The following is a 15,610-nucleotide window of genomic DNA, read 5'->3' on the forward strand; positions in this document are numbered from 1 at the left end:
GAAATTAAGACCCCTAGTTAGAACTGCCGTTTGGTTCTCGTCCAAGGATTTCTTGAAAAGATTGACGACAGTTTTACTAGCATCCGGGTTTGTACGAGAGACCGCCTGTTTCTGAGCTAGTCGGAGGAACTTTGATTTCTGTCTGAATGACACCTGGTTGAATTTGCGTTCAGCTTCTATAGCAGTAATGCGATCGAAAGACAACCACAATTCCTGCGAGAGTGTGTTGCTTAATAGCAGGTGTAAACAAAACAACTCTCGGGAGACTGAGTCCAGTTCCTTACGCCTGTAATGCACTCTCTCTATCACGAGCCTTGCTAGCACGTTGATATATTCTCCTGGCCTTCAGAGTATTTAACGTGTGCTTTAACTTCACACAGTTGGGAATGATGGTATGGTCCCTGCCAGCAGAAAGCGTAAAGAAGAAAGAAGAATAGACTTCTTCCTCCTTAATTTGCTGAATAGAGGTTTTTAATGTTGCCATTGATGCTTTCACGGCCCATACTTATAGTCGTGATATCGGCTTTGGGCTTATGCCGTGTCAAGAACGCAGAGAACTATGCTCTGCGTCATCAGAAGAAAATCTCTACTGTCCTCAAGAAAGTCAGTTAAAACAATGAGCTTTAAATTTAGACGTTACTGAATAGAAGTGGAAATGGTACGTTCATTCGTCACCAGATGGCTCACATAAAATCAGCTTCATGGTCCGTATCACACTTTAACAGACTCCCAACTATTTTTTATTTTCTACCTTGTCGATACATTAATTGCTTAAGGCAACTTATTGGTTAATAGTAGTACATGTTTCGTAGATTATTAACATCTTCAGCCAAATAACACTGTTTAAATGAAAAATTCATATATAGACAAAGTACCGATGCTTGAGAGGAAGTGTCCTTAAAATTAATATAAGAAGATTAAATGACAGATTCACAACTAACTATTTTTTATTTTCTACCTTGTCGATACATAATTGAAAGGGGGGTAGCAGGCTTTCGTAAGTAGCAAGGGCAGCAGTCTGAATGATTGACTGATATGGCCTCGTAATAATACTCAACATGGCTTAGCTGTGTTGATACTGCTGTTAAACGTAAGGAACTTCATCTTTTGGTCCGTATTGAACTGAGATCACAATTAAATTAGAATCTAGCGGGTTCCACCTTTTCAATACAAAATACAATGTTGTTGGATGGTATTTACAACATTATTTATTACAGAACATGTTTCGGTGTTCAATTTTTGACACCATCATCAGCTGCTCAGAAAGTGCGAAAAAACTTGGCAATCTAAACATTAAACAACATATTGTCATACGTAACTCCTTAATATACAAACAATAGAATATTGCACTAGTTAAATCCTAAAACATCTACAGTAAATTATGCTATATTAGAACTCTATTATGTAACTAGAGAATTCTCGTAAGTCATAAATATAAAATTTCTCGTCTTTTTGATGAGTTGTCTTCACATTCCTTAATGTCTGTGATTTTGTACTATCGTACTATCGAATTCAAATGCGAACTTAAGCTTGAGGATTTAAAATTGTATGCAGTCCATTTGATGTTAAAATGTTCATTTCATGTATATAATGACCACTTAGATGGATTAAAAGCTCGTTATATACAATATGATTGTTAAAACTGGGCCGTCTTCTTAAATTTATTAAGTACAAAAACTTCGTATTTTTAATGCTGTATGCGTGGTTGGAACTGTAATTTCATTTGTCCTACAGTTGTTAGGCGGACATGTCTTCTCAGTTCAGTAGAACCCTGCAATAATGAAACCCAATGTTAAGAGAAAAGCAGGAATATTGATAGAGAAAACTAATTGAATCTAACTGTTGATACGGCTGACTCACCTCTAAATCTGTGTAATTCGCGTGACGGCTGCGGCGCGATGAGTGTGTCTGCTAGTATCTTGTGCTCTGTGATGAAGCGCAGGAAAGGAGAAGTAGGGGCGGCAAAGGGGAAGTTTCTAGAACGTCGAACTTTTTGGGAGAGTGTCCGGGGGGGCGTTGTGGACGAAGACAATGGTAAGCAAAGTTATGTAGAGTTCGGAATACGCTCGAATTTTCTGGAATTTTTAACTTGTTAAGTAATAGAATCAAACAATCAAATAAAATCTTGGGTTTTTCCGAAATTTCATTCAAATTCAGGTTAGCGTTATAGTATTGGTCTAGATGTATTAGACATGCCTCCGTAATGTCAAGCTTCTGTCCCTTAGACAGTGTTTCCATGATCTCGAGGTCTTTATCTATGTCTGTGAATTTATGTTTGTACTCATGGATATGCTGGCCTACCGCTGAGAATCGGTGATATTTTACAGCGTTAAGGTGTTCCTGATACCTGACATTAAAGCTACGCCCAGTTTACCCTATGTATCCACTTCCACAGTCCCTACATTCGAACCTATATACCCCTGATTTAGAATATGGATTGACTTTGTTGACAACCGAAACATTATGTAAAACTGTTGTACTTCTATTATCTGTCTCTAATGCGATCCTAATGTTATGTTTCCTGAAAATATTTGTAATTCTGTATACATCTTTATTAAATGTGAAGGTTGCAATTTCCTTTGCTTCTATTTTATTTTTCATCAGACTCGTGTGAGGGCGATATTTGAATTTGCTTATTATTCGTTCTATAAAATTCTCTTTAAAACCATTAACTTTAGCCATAGCTCGAATGATGTTCAGTTCCTTGTCCAAGTTTTGTTTGGACATTGGTATACTAAAAGCGCGATTCACCAAGCTGTTATAGGTCGCGCATTTATGAGCTAAGGGGTGTATCGAATCATTACGTATTGTAACTGCAGTTTGTGTGGGTTTTCTGTAAATACTAAAAGAAAATGAAGAAGCGTGTCTATTGATCTTGAGGTCTAGATAATTAATGGAGTTTTCTATTTCGGATTCTAAAGTAAATTTTATATCCGTATCTATTGTGTTAAGATTATTAAGAGTCGTAGAGGCGTTGGTTATGCGTTCATCCAAGATAACAAACGCATCGTCTACATACCTAGACCAAAATAGAACATTCTTGAATTTTTCATTATTAATTATTTGTGTGTCCTCTAGAAAATCTAAATAAATTTCTGCCAAAATTCCTGAGGCCGGAGACCTCATTGCAAGGCCGTTTTGTTTATAAATGATCTGGTCGAAAGTGAAACAGTTGTTATTGATCAGCAATTTTAAAACCGTCATGAATTCATCAATTTCAAGCTTGCTTAAGTGACTGTATTTTTTCAAATTTTTGGCAGTAATGGGGAGCAATTTATTAGTTTTGATATTAGGAAACATATTTACTATATCAAAAGAATGTATAGTGTGGTGATCCTGTAATCGAAATTTAATTAATTCTTTAGTGAATTCTACGGCATTCTTTACGGATTTATTTGCAGTGAATCTGTAATGTTGTTTTAAGAATTTTTGAATATACTGCGCTAATTTATAAAGGGGGCTAGGTCTGTAATTGATAATTGGCCTAATGGGGACTCCGGCCTTGTGGATTTTTGGCAGCGCTTAAGGGATAGGAAGGCCGGGGTTCATGCTAATTAATTTCTGCTTCTCATATTCATTAAAGAGGAAAGAAGATGTCTTCAATGTTTGTTTCAATTGCTTCTGCAGCGACTGAGTCGGGTCGTTCTTAATAATAGAAAAAGAGTCATCATTAAAAAAGTTTTTTGGATGTAATCAGCTTTATGCATGATAACGGTTACGTTCCCTTTATCTGCTTTAGTGACTATAAGCTCTTCATTTTTTATTTTCTTTTTAAGTTCAAATATTTATTTCCTATCCTTGAAAGAATCTTTAGGGATGACAAACTTATTATTATTATTATTATTATTATTATTATTATTATTATTATTATTATTATTATTATTATTATTTACCGTTTTGTTCAGCTGTTTCTTTACTTCTATTCTGACTTCATCCTGTAAGTCGAGTGGCAATTTTCCGAGTGCGATTTCTGTTTCTATAATCAGATTTTAAGTTACTTTAGCTTGATTGAAGGTCGGCCAATTATGTTTAGGACCTTTCTCAAGGATAAATCTTTCCTCTTCGTTCAAATTGACATTGGAAGGATTAATGAGTGGAGTATGAAACTGTTTCAATGAATCTTCGTTATGTGTAAAATTGTACCTTTGAATCGGGGATGAAGATTGGGTTCGACCTTTTTCTGCTTCCTTCCTTAGTCTTTCTAGCTTTTTCTCCAATGTTAATTGTTTACTTGCAAGTACATTAGATAATTTGAACTGAACTTTATTTTGAAAAAGGTTCCATTGTGATGCAGAGAGCAAGAATGTAGCTTTGAGGTGAGTCTCATATAATTGCTGATTCAAAATGATTTCTATCGTTAGATAGTTCGATTCAATTAGTTTTCTTTATCAATATTCCTGCTTTTCTCTTAACATTGGGTTTCATTATTGCAGGGTTCTACTGAACTGAGAAGACATGTCCGCCTAACAACTGTAGGACAAATGAAATTACAGTTCCAACCACGCATACAGCATTAAAAATACGAAGTTTTTGTACTTAATAAATTTAAGAAGACGGCCCAGTTTTAACAATCATATTGTATATAACGAGCTTTTAATCCATCTAAGTGGTCATTATATACATGAAATGAACATTTTAACATCAAATGGACTGCATACAATTTTAAATCCTCAAGCTTAAGTTCGCATTTGAATTCGATAGTACGATAGTACAAAATCACAGACATTAAGGAATGTGAAGACAACTCATCAAACAGACGAGAAATTTTATATTTATGACTTACGAGAATTCTCTTGTTACATAATAGAGTTTTAATATAGCATAATTTACTGTAGATGTTTTAGGATTTAACTAGTGCAATATTCTATTGTTTGTATATTAAGGAGTTACGTATGACAATATGTTGTTTAATGTTTAGATTGCCAAGTTTTTTCGCACTTTCTGAGCAGCTGATGATGGTGTCAAAAATTGAACACCGAAACATGTTCTGTAATAAATAATGTTCTAAATACCATCCAACAACATTGTATTTTGTATTGAAAAGGTGGAACCCGCTAGATACTAATTTAATTGATACTGTTGCACGGCTGATAGCAACGGGAAACTACAGCCGTAACTAACTCCCGACGACATGCAGCTCTCTCTGTATGAATGATGTACTGATGATGGCTTCCTCCCGGGTAAAATATTCCGGAGGTAATCCAGTCCCCCATTCGGATATCCGGGTGGGTACTACACGAGAGGGGGCGATCATCAGGAAGATGGGTACTGACATTCTGCCCGTCGGAGCGTGGAATGTTAGAAGTTTGAATCGTTGTGGTTGGTTAGATAATCTGAAAAGGGAGATGGATAGACTAAAGTTAAATGTAGTTGGTATAAGTGAAGTACGTTGGCAGGAAGAACAGGATTTTTCATCAGGCGACTACCGAATTATCAAAATAAGAAAATAGTGCAGCGGGTAGGCTACTACGACCAGCATAGTGAAAGAATTATTGTCGTCAAGATGGACACCAAACCAATGCCCACCACAATAGTGCAGGTCTATATGCCTACTAGCTCAGCGGATGATGAGGAAATCGGAAGAACATATGAAGAGAGAGAAGATTTAATACATTATGTAGAAGGTGACGAGGATCTAATTGTGATGGGAGACTGGAATGCAGTGGTAGGCCAAGGAAGAGAAGGTAATACAGTAGCAGTATTCGGATTGGGACAAAGTAACGAAAGAGGAAGTCGGCTGGTTGAATTCTGCACTGATCATAATTTAGTCCTTGCCAATACTTGGTTCAAACACCACAAAGGACGGCTTAATATGTGGACGAGACCTGGAGACACTGGAAGGTGTCAAATAGACTTCATTATAATTAGGCAGAGATTCAGAAACCAGGTGTTGGATTGCAAAACTTTCCCAGGAGCAGACGTGGACTTTGACCACAACTTGTTGGTCATGAAATGCCATCTGAAGCTGAAGAAATTGAAGAAAGGAAAGAATGCAAAAAGATGGAAGCTAGACAAGTTGAAAGAAAAGAGTGTGAGGGATTGTTTCAAGGAACATGTTGCAAAGGGACAAAATGAAAAGGCTGAAGGAAACACAATAGAGGAATAGTGGATAGTCATGAAAAATGAAGTGGGCAGGGCTGCTGAAGAAATGTTAGGAAGGAAGAAAAAATCAACTAAGAATCAGTGGATAACTCAGGAGATACTAGACTTTATTGATGAACGACGAAAATACAAGAATGCTAGAAACAAAGAGGGCAGAAAAGAATACAGGCTATTAAAGAATGAAGGGGATAGAAATGCAAGGTGGCTAAGGAAGACTGGCTGAAGGAGAAGCGCAAGGATGTCGAAGTTGTATGGTCCTAGGAAAGGTAGATGCTGCATACAGGAAAATCAAGGAAACATTTGGAGAAAGGAAATCTAGGTGTATGAATATTAAGAGCTCAGATGGAAAGCCACTTCTAGGGAAAGAAGACAAAGCAGATAGATGGCAGGAACATATCCAACAGTTGTATCAAGGTGAAGATATAGATAATTTGGTTCTGGAACAAGAAGAGGCTGTTGATGCTGATGAAATGGGAGACCAAATTTTGAGGTCAGAGTTTGACAGAGCTGTGAGCGACCTAAATAGGAACAAGGCACCTGGATTGATGACATTCCCTCTGAATTACTGGATGCCTCAGGTGAAACCAGCATGGCAAGGTTATTCCGTTTAGTGTGTAAGATGTATGAGACAGGAGAAGTCCCTTCCGATTTTCGGCAGAATGTTATACCTATTCCCAAGAAAGCCGGTGCTGACAGGTGTGAAAACTATCGCACCTTTAGTTTAGTATCCCATGTCTGCAAAATTTTAACACGTATTATTTACAGAAGAATGGAAAAGCAAGTTGAAGTTGAGTTGGGAAAAGATCAATTTGGCTTCAGAAGAAATGTAGGAACACTTGAAGCAATCCTGACTTTACGTCTGATTTAGAGGATCGAATCAAGAAGGACAAGCCCACGTACATGGCATTCGTAGATCTAGAAAAGGCATTTGATAATGTTGATTGGACTAAGCTATTTAAGATCCTGAAGGTGATTGGTATCAGATACCGAGAACGAAGAATTATCTACAATCTGTATAAAAATCAGTCTGCAGTGAAAAGAATCGAGGGCTTTGAAAAAGAAGCAGCAATCCAGAAAGGAGTGAGGCAAGGCTGCAGTTTGTCCCCCCCTCCTTTTCAGTGTTTACATAGAACAGGCAGTAAAGGAAATCAAAGAGGAATTTGGAAAGGGAATCACAATCCAGGGAGAGGAAATCAAAATCTTGAGATTTGCCGATGATATTATTTTATCTGAGACTGCGGAGGATTTCGAGAAGCTGCTGAATGGTATGGACAAAGACTTGGGTAAAGAGTACAAGATGAAAATAAATAAGTCCAAAACAAGAGTGATGGAGTGCAGTAGAACGAAAGCAGGTGATGCAGGAAATATTAGATTAGGAAATGAAGTCTTAAAGGAAGTAGATGAATATTGGTACTTGGGTAGTAAAATAACTAACGATGGCAGAAGTATGGAGGACATAAAATGCAGATTAGCACAAGCAAGGAAGAGCTTTCTTAAGAAAAGAAATTTGCTCACTTCAAACATTGATATAGGAATTAGAAAGATGTTTTTGAAGACTTTCGTGTGAACCGTGGCGTTGTATGGAAGTGAAACATGGATGATAACTAGCTCAGAAAGAAAGAGAATAGAAGCTATTGAAATGTGGTGTTACAGTAGAATGCTGAAGGTGAGATGGATAGATTGAATCACGAATGAAGAGATACTGAATCGAATTGGCGAAAGGAGATAGATTTGACTAAATTTGATGAGAAGAAGAGATAGAATTTTAGGACACATCTTAAGACACCCAGGACTTGTTCAGTTGGTTTTTGAGGGATGTGTAGGTGGTAAGAATGGTAGGGGTAGACCAAGGTATGAATATGACAAGCAGATTAGAGCAGATATAGGATGTAATAGTTAGGTAGAAATGAAAGGGTTAGCACCGGATAGGGTGGCATGGAGAGCTGCATCAAACCAGTCTATTGACTGATGACTCAAACAACAGCAACAAACAATTAATGTATCGACTAGGTGGAAAATAAAAAATACTTAGTTGTGAACCAGATGGCTCCTCGGACATGGTGTATTTGACTGCTGTGGATGACACTAATAAGTTAAAAGAAAGTATAAAATGGTTCAACCTTCCAATACTATTAAAATAAGAAATGTAAGTTTACATTCCTATTAATTAAATTTGGTACCGGTTTTGACCAGTATTTTTGGTCATCATCAGGTGTAAAACAATGCACAGATAAATAAATTGTGAAGTATAAAGAATTATGTAGGTTGCTGATAGTGAAGGACTAAAAACTTCAGGGAGTACTGTGCATTGAAAGATGCACAGGTAAAAATATGAAGTTTTGATGATACTGCCACGGAACAATATTAAATTCTTATCTCTTAATGCTGTGCATGATGCAGCAACTCTCCGTGCTTGATTTCTGGCTTCCTGTTAGACTTTATGCCCTACAGAAGGCATTTTTAGAGCATTCAGAATTTAATGTGAAGACAAGCATAGGCATAAATTTTGAACATTTCATATGATATTAACAGATGTAGCCATAAAATGTGTGGGAGTGTACGGTAAATTAAGTCTGATAATTCAGTAATTATGCACGTTGGGACCAGTCTTCTGTTCTCTGTATGCAAGGAATCAGTTCCTCAAGTTTTACTGGGGAGTTTTGTTACATCTTGTACTGAAATAAACGTGATGAATTATTGACAGGGTTCCTTCTTTGTTTCAGGCACATGTGGATACACCGTAATAAAGTTTACGCTTGCTCAGTTTGTGGCCTCAACTTTACGGACCAGCCTTCATTAGACGGCCATTGCCGAGTGGAACATTCCGGAGAGAACGCGTTCAAGTGCCAAACGTGCGGTCAGCGTTTTGCGAGTCGACAGGTGCTGTGTGAGCACCAACGTGGTGTCCACCGTTTGGCGGTGTTCTGGTGCAAGATCTGCGAGAAGATGTTCACCAGTCGCTCGGGATACGTCGTCCACGTTCGCATCCACACCGGCGAGCGCCCTTACAGTTGTCGGTACTGCCGCAAGCCGTTCCGCGACACCGGCACTCTGCGCAAACACGAGCGCATCCACACGGGCGAGCGCCCACATGCCTGTCCCGTGTGCCGTCGCGCATTCAACCAGAAGGTGGTCCTCAGGGAACACGTCCGCTGGGTGCACGCCGTGAAAAGGATAAGTGAAAACAAAGCTTACAGTTGCCAGTTGTGTAGGAAAGTGTTCCCAGACCATGAAGCATTGTGTGCTCACATTGTGGAACATAGCGACAAGCTGGCTGCCAATGCTAAAGGGGCAGCGAAGAAAGGCACGGCAACAAAACCTCCTGTAGTGAAATCTAATCCAAAGAGGAAGCGTCAAAAGAAGACCGTTAGAAGAATTAAGAGTTCCTCCCAATCTCCTGCACCAGAACCTAAGGTGGTTCAGGTCAAAACCCGTAACACTTCCAGGTTTCCTGCCGGTCAGACATATCCTCACACCTTCTACCCTCCGAGTTTAACTAACACAAAGAACAACCAGTGCGACATGTGTGGAGCTACGTTCCAGAACAGGAGCACATTGTTAGAACACGTTCGCATTCACATTTAGTTTATAGAGACTTCATTAAGGCAGGCACCTGGACGTGAAATCGTATTGGAAGTTCACATTTTGGTTTTTCACTTCTTTGAATAGAACAAGCGAGCTCCTTCATTGGTACATTGTCGAGTTCTGTATTTCAAGATTATTGGGTCAAACACAGCATAGGTAGTCAGATTTTTGAAAAGTGGAAAAAATTCCATTCAGCTCTCAATGTAGTACTTTGTTTGATGTTTACGAAACAACTCAGCCACACGCTGTAAAACGCAGGCTATTAAATTTAAAAGCTTGCATACAGTAATTGAGACAGTATGATTGTGATGATTATTATTGTCAAGTAAGCTTTCCTATGTGTACTCCTGCAACAAAAGTGGCACCACTCTCCTCTCATGTTGCATTTCTTAAACTGACTTTTTAAAATCTTATGGTGTAACTTTTAGAGCAGTCAAACACGGTACACTTCCTCAGTTGCCTGGAAATCTATTAGGAAGACTTGCAAAAGGCATATTTTTGTGTAAAATATAACTAGTTTGACACAAACTATCTCCAGATTTTTGAGGAGAAAAGAAAATATTTTGGAGACCTTGTTTTAATAGAATAAAATACTTTTTGGGTATAAACTACTTGGAAGGTAGTGGTGTAATATCTTCCACAAAGAAAGTATCACTCATAAAGTAAACTGTAGCCAAAGTTGTGACTTGCTGCTATTTGCATCCCTTTTGATGAACTGTTGGTATTATTGCATGTGATAATACGTTTAATAATACTGTTATAAGAATTTTTTATTTGTAAGCTGTTGGTATTATGCATGTATTTTGTCCTAGTTTTCTTGAAACAAATAGTTTCTGAGATATGAACTTGTGAAATAGGGCTTTTACGTCCAGGTCCCTTAAGAGTGTTTGTGGAAAAACTTGAGTATCTGCACGCCAGCAGTAAAACATACACTGCCAGCCATAACACTGGGATGTTTAAAAAGATACAAACTTATTGGACACCAGCTCCTCTTCCTTAGATCTTTGTTCTGATCCACTTTGACACTTCTTACAGGCCATGTTTCAATGAGGCTGCTTGCTGACTTCCTCCACTGAGGGAAGAGCATCCACCCAAAGCCATGCGTCGCCCAACACTCCGCGTTACGGTCTACTCCATCCCATAGCAGAAAACCTTGGCCAGACACACTTTACTTCCTTCCTCCTCCTTCGTGTTCTTCACAAATGGTCAGGACCAGATTCGGCCTTCCCTCTTGCACATCCTCAAGGACTGTTCTCATATCCCCATTTTTGGATTAAACCTAATTCTAGTTTCATTCCAGTCTAGTAGTTCAATAAGGTTTACTTCCATTACTTTATACCACTTTGTTATAATGGCTTTGTTTTGCAGAAATTTATGAAGTCTGGTAGAGTCTATTTTTTTAAATGCCCTGTATATTGGATTTGCCATAGTCACATCATATCTGCGATTTTGAAAAGACGTTGATATATTTTACTGTTTGGTTTAGGGTAATGAATTCCATTTTTAACTTGTGACCTCGAGATTTTTCTCATAATTTTTCATTCCTTAATCTCTTATAGTTCCTTTTTGTTGCAGACTGAAGGTCTCTGAAGTAAATAGTGCCTCTGGTTGAATCTTGCTGTTCCATCAGATGCATTGTTTGTTGTAAACACCTTTTGTTAGCTGAAAAGCAGTTTCCATCTTCTGAATTCTTAATATTATGGATTTCTGTAATCCAATCACTTAGGTATTTAAATTCTTCACTCTGGAGATTCTATTAGTGCCAATGTAGACATGTGGCAGGAGAAGTGATGGCGGGAAGACCAAGAACCCACTGAATGGAAATCGTAAAGATGGACATTGCAGATTGGGGAAGGACACTGGAGCACGTCATTGACAGCTGAACTCATCTCAATAACACAGAATGGAAGTAGCTTGCCAACAGTACCCGGGGAACTGGAACTCTAAAATGATGATGATAATTTTGTGTGTCACAGTTTTGATGTTGGTCTTAAATTTTTTTTTTTTCATATGATATTTGAACTCCAATTTTTGCTGCTTATTCTTGTAGTATGGCAGGTTGTTTTTGTGTATCCGGAATATTTACTTTTTACTTATATTACACCAAAATTTTAAAAAATATTTTACCTACTCATTGGTTCTACGGCCCTCTGAGAGCCTTGGCCTGCTTGCTGCTCTTCTTATCCAAATATGCACTTTCACCTCTCTTGCTCCATCTCTCATCCAATGCTTTTCTTCAGAAGTTTAGTTTCACCCATTCTTATCACGAGTAAGCCGTTGTAACCATCTTTGTAGCTCATTAGTTCTTATTCTCCAGATTCCATCCTCTATAGAACACTCCCAGTATCTTTCTTCTCTAGATATATTCAGCATTGTCATATCCGTTTCTGACAGGCCACATTTCTCTTCCATGCATAAAACGAAATGAAATGGCGTAGGGTTTTTAGTGCCCGGAGTGTTCAAAGACACGTTCAGCTCGCCAGGTGCAGGTCTTTTGATTTGACACCCATGAGGATGAAATGATGATGAAAACGACACATGCACCCAGCCCCTGTGCCAGCAAAATTAACCAATGGCGGTTAAAATTCCCAACCCTGCCGGGAATTGAACATGTGACCAAAGGCCAGCACACAAACCATTTAGCCATGCAGCCGGACACCTTCAATGCATAACTATTGGTTTTATCATTGTCTTATTTATTTTAATTTTTACTCACTGCCGTGGATTAAAAATATGCCAGTCTATAACATCATCTTCATTCTTCAATATTATAGAGGATCCTAGCCATTGTGTGGCCTGAAGCTGCTAGTGACTTCCATGGACTTCATTTTGTATAAAATAATGTAATTGAAGATTAATGGCAATTTTATTTTAAGGCGAGGTCTTTTTTTTATGTAAATGTTCACTTTAAAAATGAAAATGAATGAATGAATGAATTCCTTACAATCACTATGGTTTTTGAGAAATTTGAATGTACAGAAGTTTTTAGTTTGTTTTCCACTTTTTCACATGTTACATTTGTACACTCAATCACCCGTCACTCAGATAACATGCTTGCTGAATTGCTTCCCATTCCTCAGTAAAACTTGTCAAAGTTCCCAGGTTGTAGAGAGCTTGAGGTTGGGGTTCTGTGTAGGTTACTGACTCCACAGTCTGAATACATCAAGCAGCATAGGCACCATGTTCTCACCGATGTGTGGAGCATGTGGACAAAATAGCAGCATTTTCAGTGAATAAGAGCTCAGTTTGAGTGTCAAAAGGTAACATCCCCAACACCATGTTCGACCCCCCCCCCCCCCCCTTCAACCCTGAAGAAAATCTCGAGTCAGCAAAATGATCCCCTGATCTTCTCCAATCCCTTTTCCTCCCATCTGGAGGCCTGACATTGAATCTCGACCACCCTTAAAAACAGTGTGGCTCCACTGCTGTTCTGTCCCAAACTGAAACTCGTGGCCAAGTTGCAAGCAGGTTGTTCAGTGCTGTCTAGACTGCAAGTTCTGTTGAAATCAGATGTGCTTCTCGGAGCCTTTTTCTGAATGTCTGTATGCTCGTTTACATCGTGACCTTGTTCCAGTTGATTTCTATCATTTACTGCAGTTAAATGTGGTGGGTTTTTTTTTTTCTTTCTTAATATATATAAAGGCATGCAAAGTTACAAAACTGTCATTTGCTCCATTGTACATCTTGAACGATTCCAGATACCTACAGTAAGTATGCCGTTAGAGGTCATGAAACACTTGTGTCCAGCAGTCTCCCAGGTTGGTGGCGGCAGCCACAATACTTTTTGCCATAACTCTTTCTTTGCTACTGACCAGTACCACCCCACTCATTCAAGTCTTCCGATCGAAAACAAACTAATTCACTGCTGCCAATCCTCACAAAACGCGGGATGCAAGCCAAGGCCCGATTTGAATCAAAATTCTTACTCTCAAATATTACATATCAAGATAGTTATTTATTATTTTCTTCTTAAAATATAAATACAGTAAATTCGAAGTCGTTGGAACGCAAAAGTCGGACTTCGAATTACGTAATTTCGGATTAACCGCCAACTCGTAATTCAGAAATGCCAACCCGTGCTGCTTCACAGAGTATTCTAAGGCCCATGAATGCGTCCGATTACCTTGATTCACAGTTTAAGCCTTTCAAAACCGGGCGAGTTGGCCGTGCGCGTAGAGGCGTGCGGCTGTGAGCTTGCATCCGGGAGATAGTAGGTTCGAATCCCACTATCGGCAGCCCTGAAAATGGTTTTCCGTGGTTTCCCATTTTCGCACCAGGCAAATGCTGGGGCTGTACCTTAATTAAGGCCACGGCCGCTTCCTTCCAACTCCTAGGCCTTTCCTATCCCATCGTCGCCATAAGACCTATCTGTGTCGGCGCGACGTAAAGCCCCTAGCAAAAAAAAAAAAAAGCCTTTCAAATGCCGTGGAAAAAACGAGTTCCGAAATGTATCCAAGGAGGTGCATTTATATTATTCAAATAATGCACTTTGAAAAATCACTGGCAAACATAACCTCACACAACAAAAGAAAAAAAACACTATTCAAAGGCGAGGAAAAATTATGCTGGCTCCCATGTACAAATGCTTTATTTTTTGGATTGCTGTACTGTTTGCATTTTTTACATGCCTTGTACTTGCATGAAAAGTGTGCGACACTCTTAAAACATCGTGGCATATCGAACTTTCCTATGATGAGGGGAGGAAGTTTCTTGTTTCCGAGTGCATTTCAACACAGTACAATGACCCCCACCCTTGTACGATTTTCCGGCTGGCTCTTCTCCCCTTTAAAACCATAAGTCCGTTAGGGCTCGGCTTTAAAAAAAAAGAAATAAATAAAATGCAGTTACATCAGCATTGGCAATATTGTTCGGTGTGTACAAATTGATTATATGAGCCACGCTTTTTCGTGAACTGTCCGCGTCGCCAATGTTCGCAGTTTCTGCTTCTCCGCACTCTGCCTGTTACGTGATATTGTGGCGTTCCTTAAAACGCTGAATACAACAGAATTAAGATTTCACTTGAACTTAGCAAATATGAAGCACATTGTAGACACAACGAAGTGAGTGAAAGTGCGGAAAGCTACCCCTGCATGTTCCGGAAGACGCGTTCTATCATGATGCGGATAAATTTTGAATTTAAATTACTCTGTAAAATGCTTTTTTTAATGTAAAGGCAGTTTTAAATTAAAAGTCTGAATTTCTGTAATGGGACCGACATTGTTCTTTGAATTACGAATTATCTGTATTTCAAAACAATTTAAATGACATGCAAAACCGTACCTCATGTTTCTGGGAACAAGAGCTTCTTCGAATTAGGTGGTATTTTGAATCAACCAGTTTTGAATTATCGAGTTTCTACTGTAATACGGCAAGCAAGATCATAAATTATTGTTTAATTTTTTTGCATGCGACTGTGGAGATTTGGCTGGCGTATGCTCGTATAGGAGTTTGTGAGGACACTGCTACAGACTCTGCCCACGTGAAAGACTCTTCCCGCACCCTTCCTCCCCCGAAACCGTCGATCAGCGCGTTTCCCCCTTACATCTCAACCCCCTCACTCACACCATATCCTCGGATGGAAGCTTAGGAACCTTTTCATTCCTTAGGGAGGACACCATCAGGGAGTCCTTAGGGGCTGGCCGCTACTGCTTGTTATTAACACACTCGCTACATAACCACAACCCAGTAATAATGGTCCTGCCGTAAAACTCCAAAACCAACCCTAGGTAACAGAATTCAGGGTGGGTGACCTCCTGAAACTGAATGTTTTCGTTTTCTTGTTTCCAAATGAACGAAAAATGTTTGGCCCTAAACAACATAAAAATAAATTATGGATAGAGGAACGCAAAGTAAGAGGACCGGTCCGTGTCAGAGTAGGAGATGAGGACAAATGGAGAGGTTCTTCTACATCCCCAGCTTCATC

The 15,610-nt window shown here is 39.0% G+C and overlaps 1 protein-coding gene across 2 annotated transcripts in view; it reads left to right on the forward strand.

The window, feature by feature from the left end:
• Positions 1 to 12,659, forward strand: part of LOC136884953 (zinc finger protein 271) — a 54,548-nt gene extending 41,889 nt beyond the window's left edge. For both annotated transcript variants that reach the window (XM_067157294.2, XM_068230123.1), the window contains exon 4: positions 8,826 to 12,659. In XM_067157294.2, coding sequence (XP_067013395.2) covers positions 8,826 to 9,687 — 862 coding nt within the window. In that variant the 3' untranslated portion in view covers positions 9,688 to 12,659. The remainder of the gene's footprint in view (positions 1 to 8,825) is intronic.
• Positions 12,660 to 15,610: the final 2,951 nt, after the last annotated feature.

Source organism: Anabrus simplex, chromosome 13, assembly GCF_040414725.1.
Source record: "Anabrus simplex isolate iqAnaSimp1 chromosome 13, ASM4041472v1, whole genome shotgun sequence".
NCBI lineage: Eukaryota > Metazoa > Arthropoda > Insecta > Orthoptera > Tettigoniidae > Anabrus > Anabrus simplex.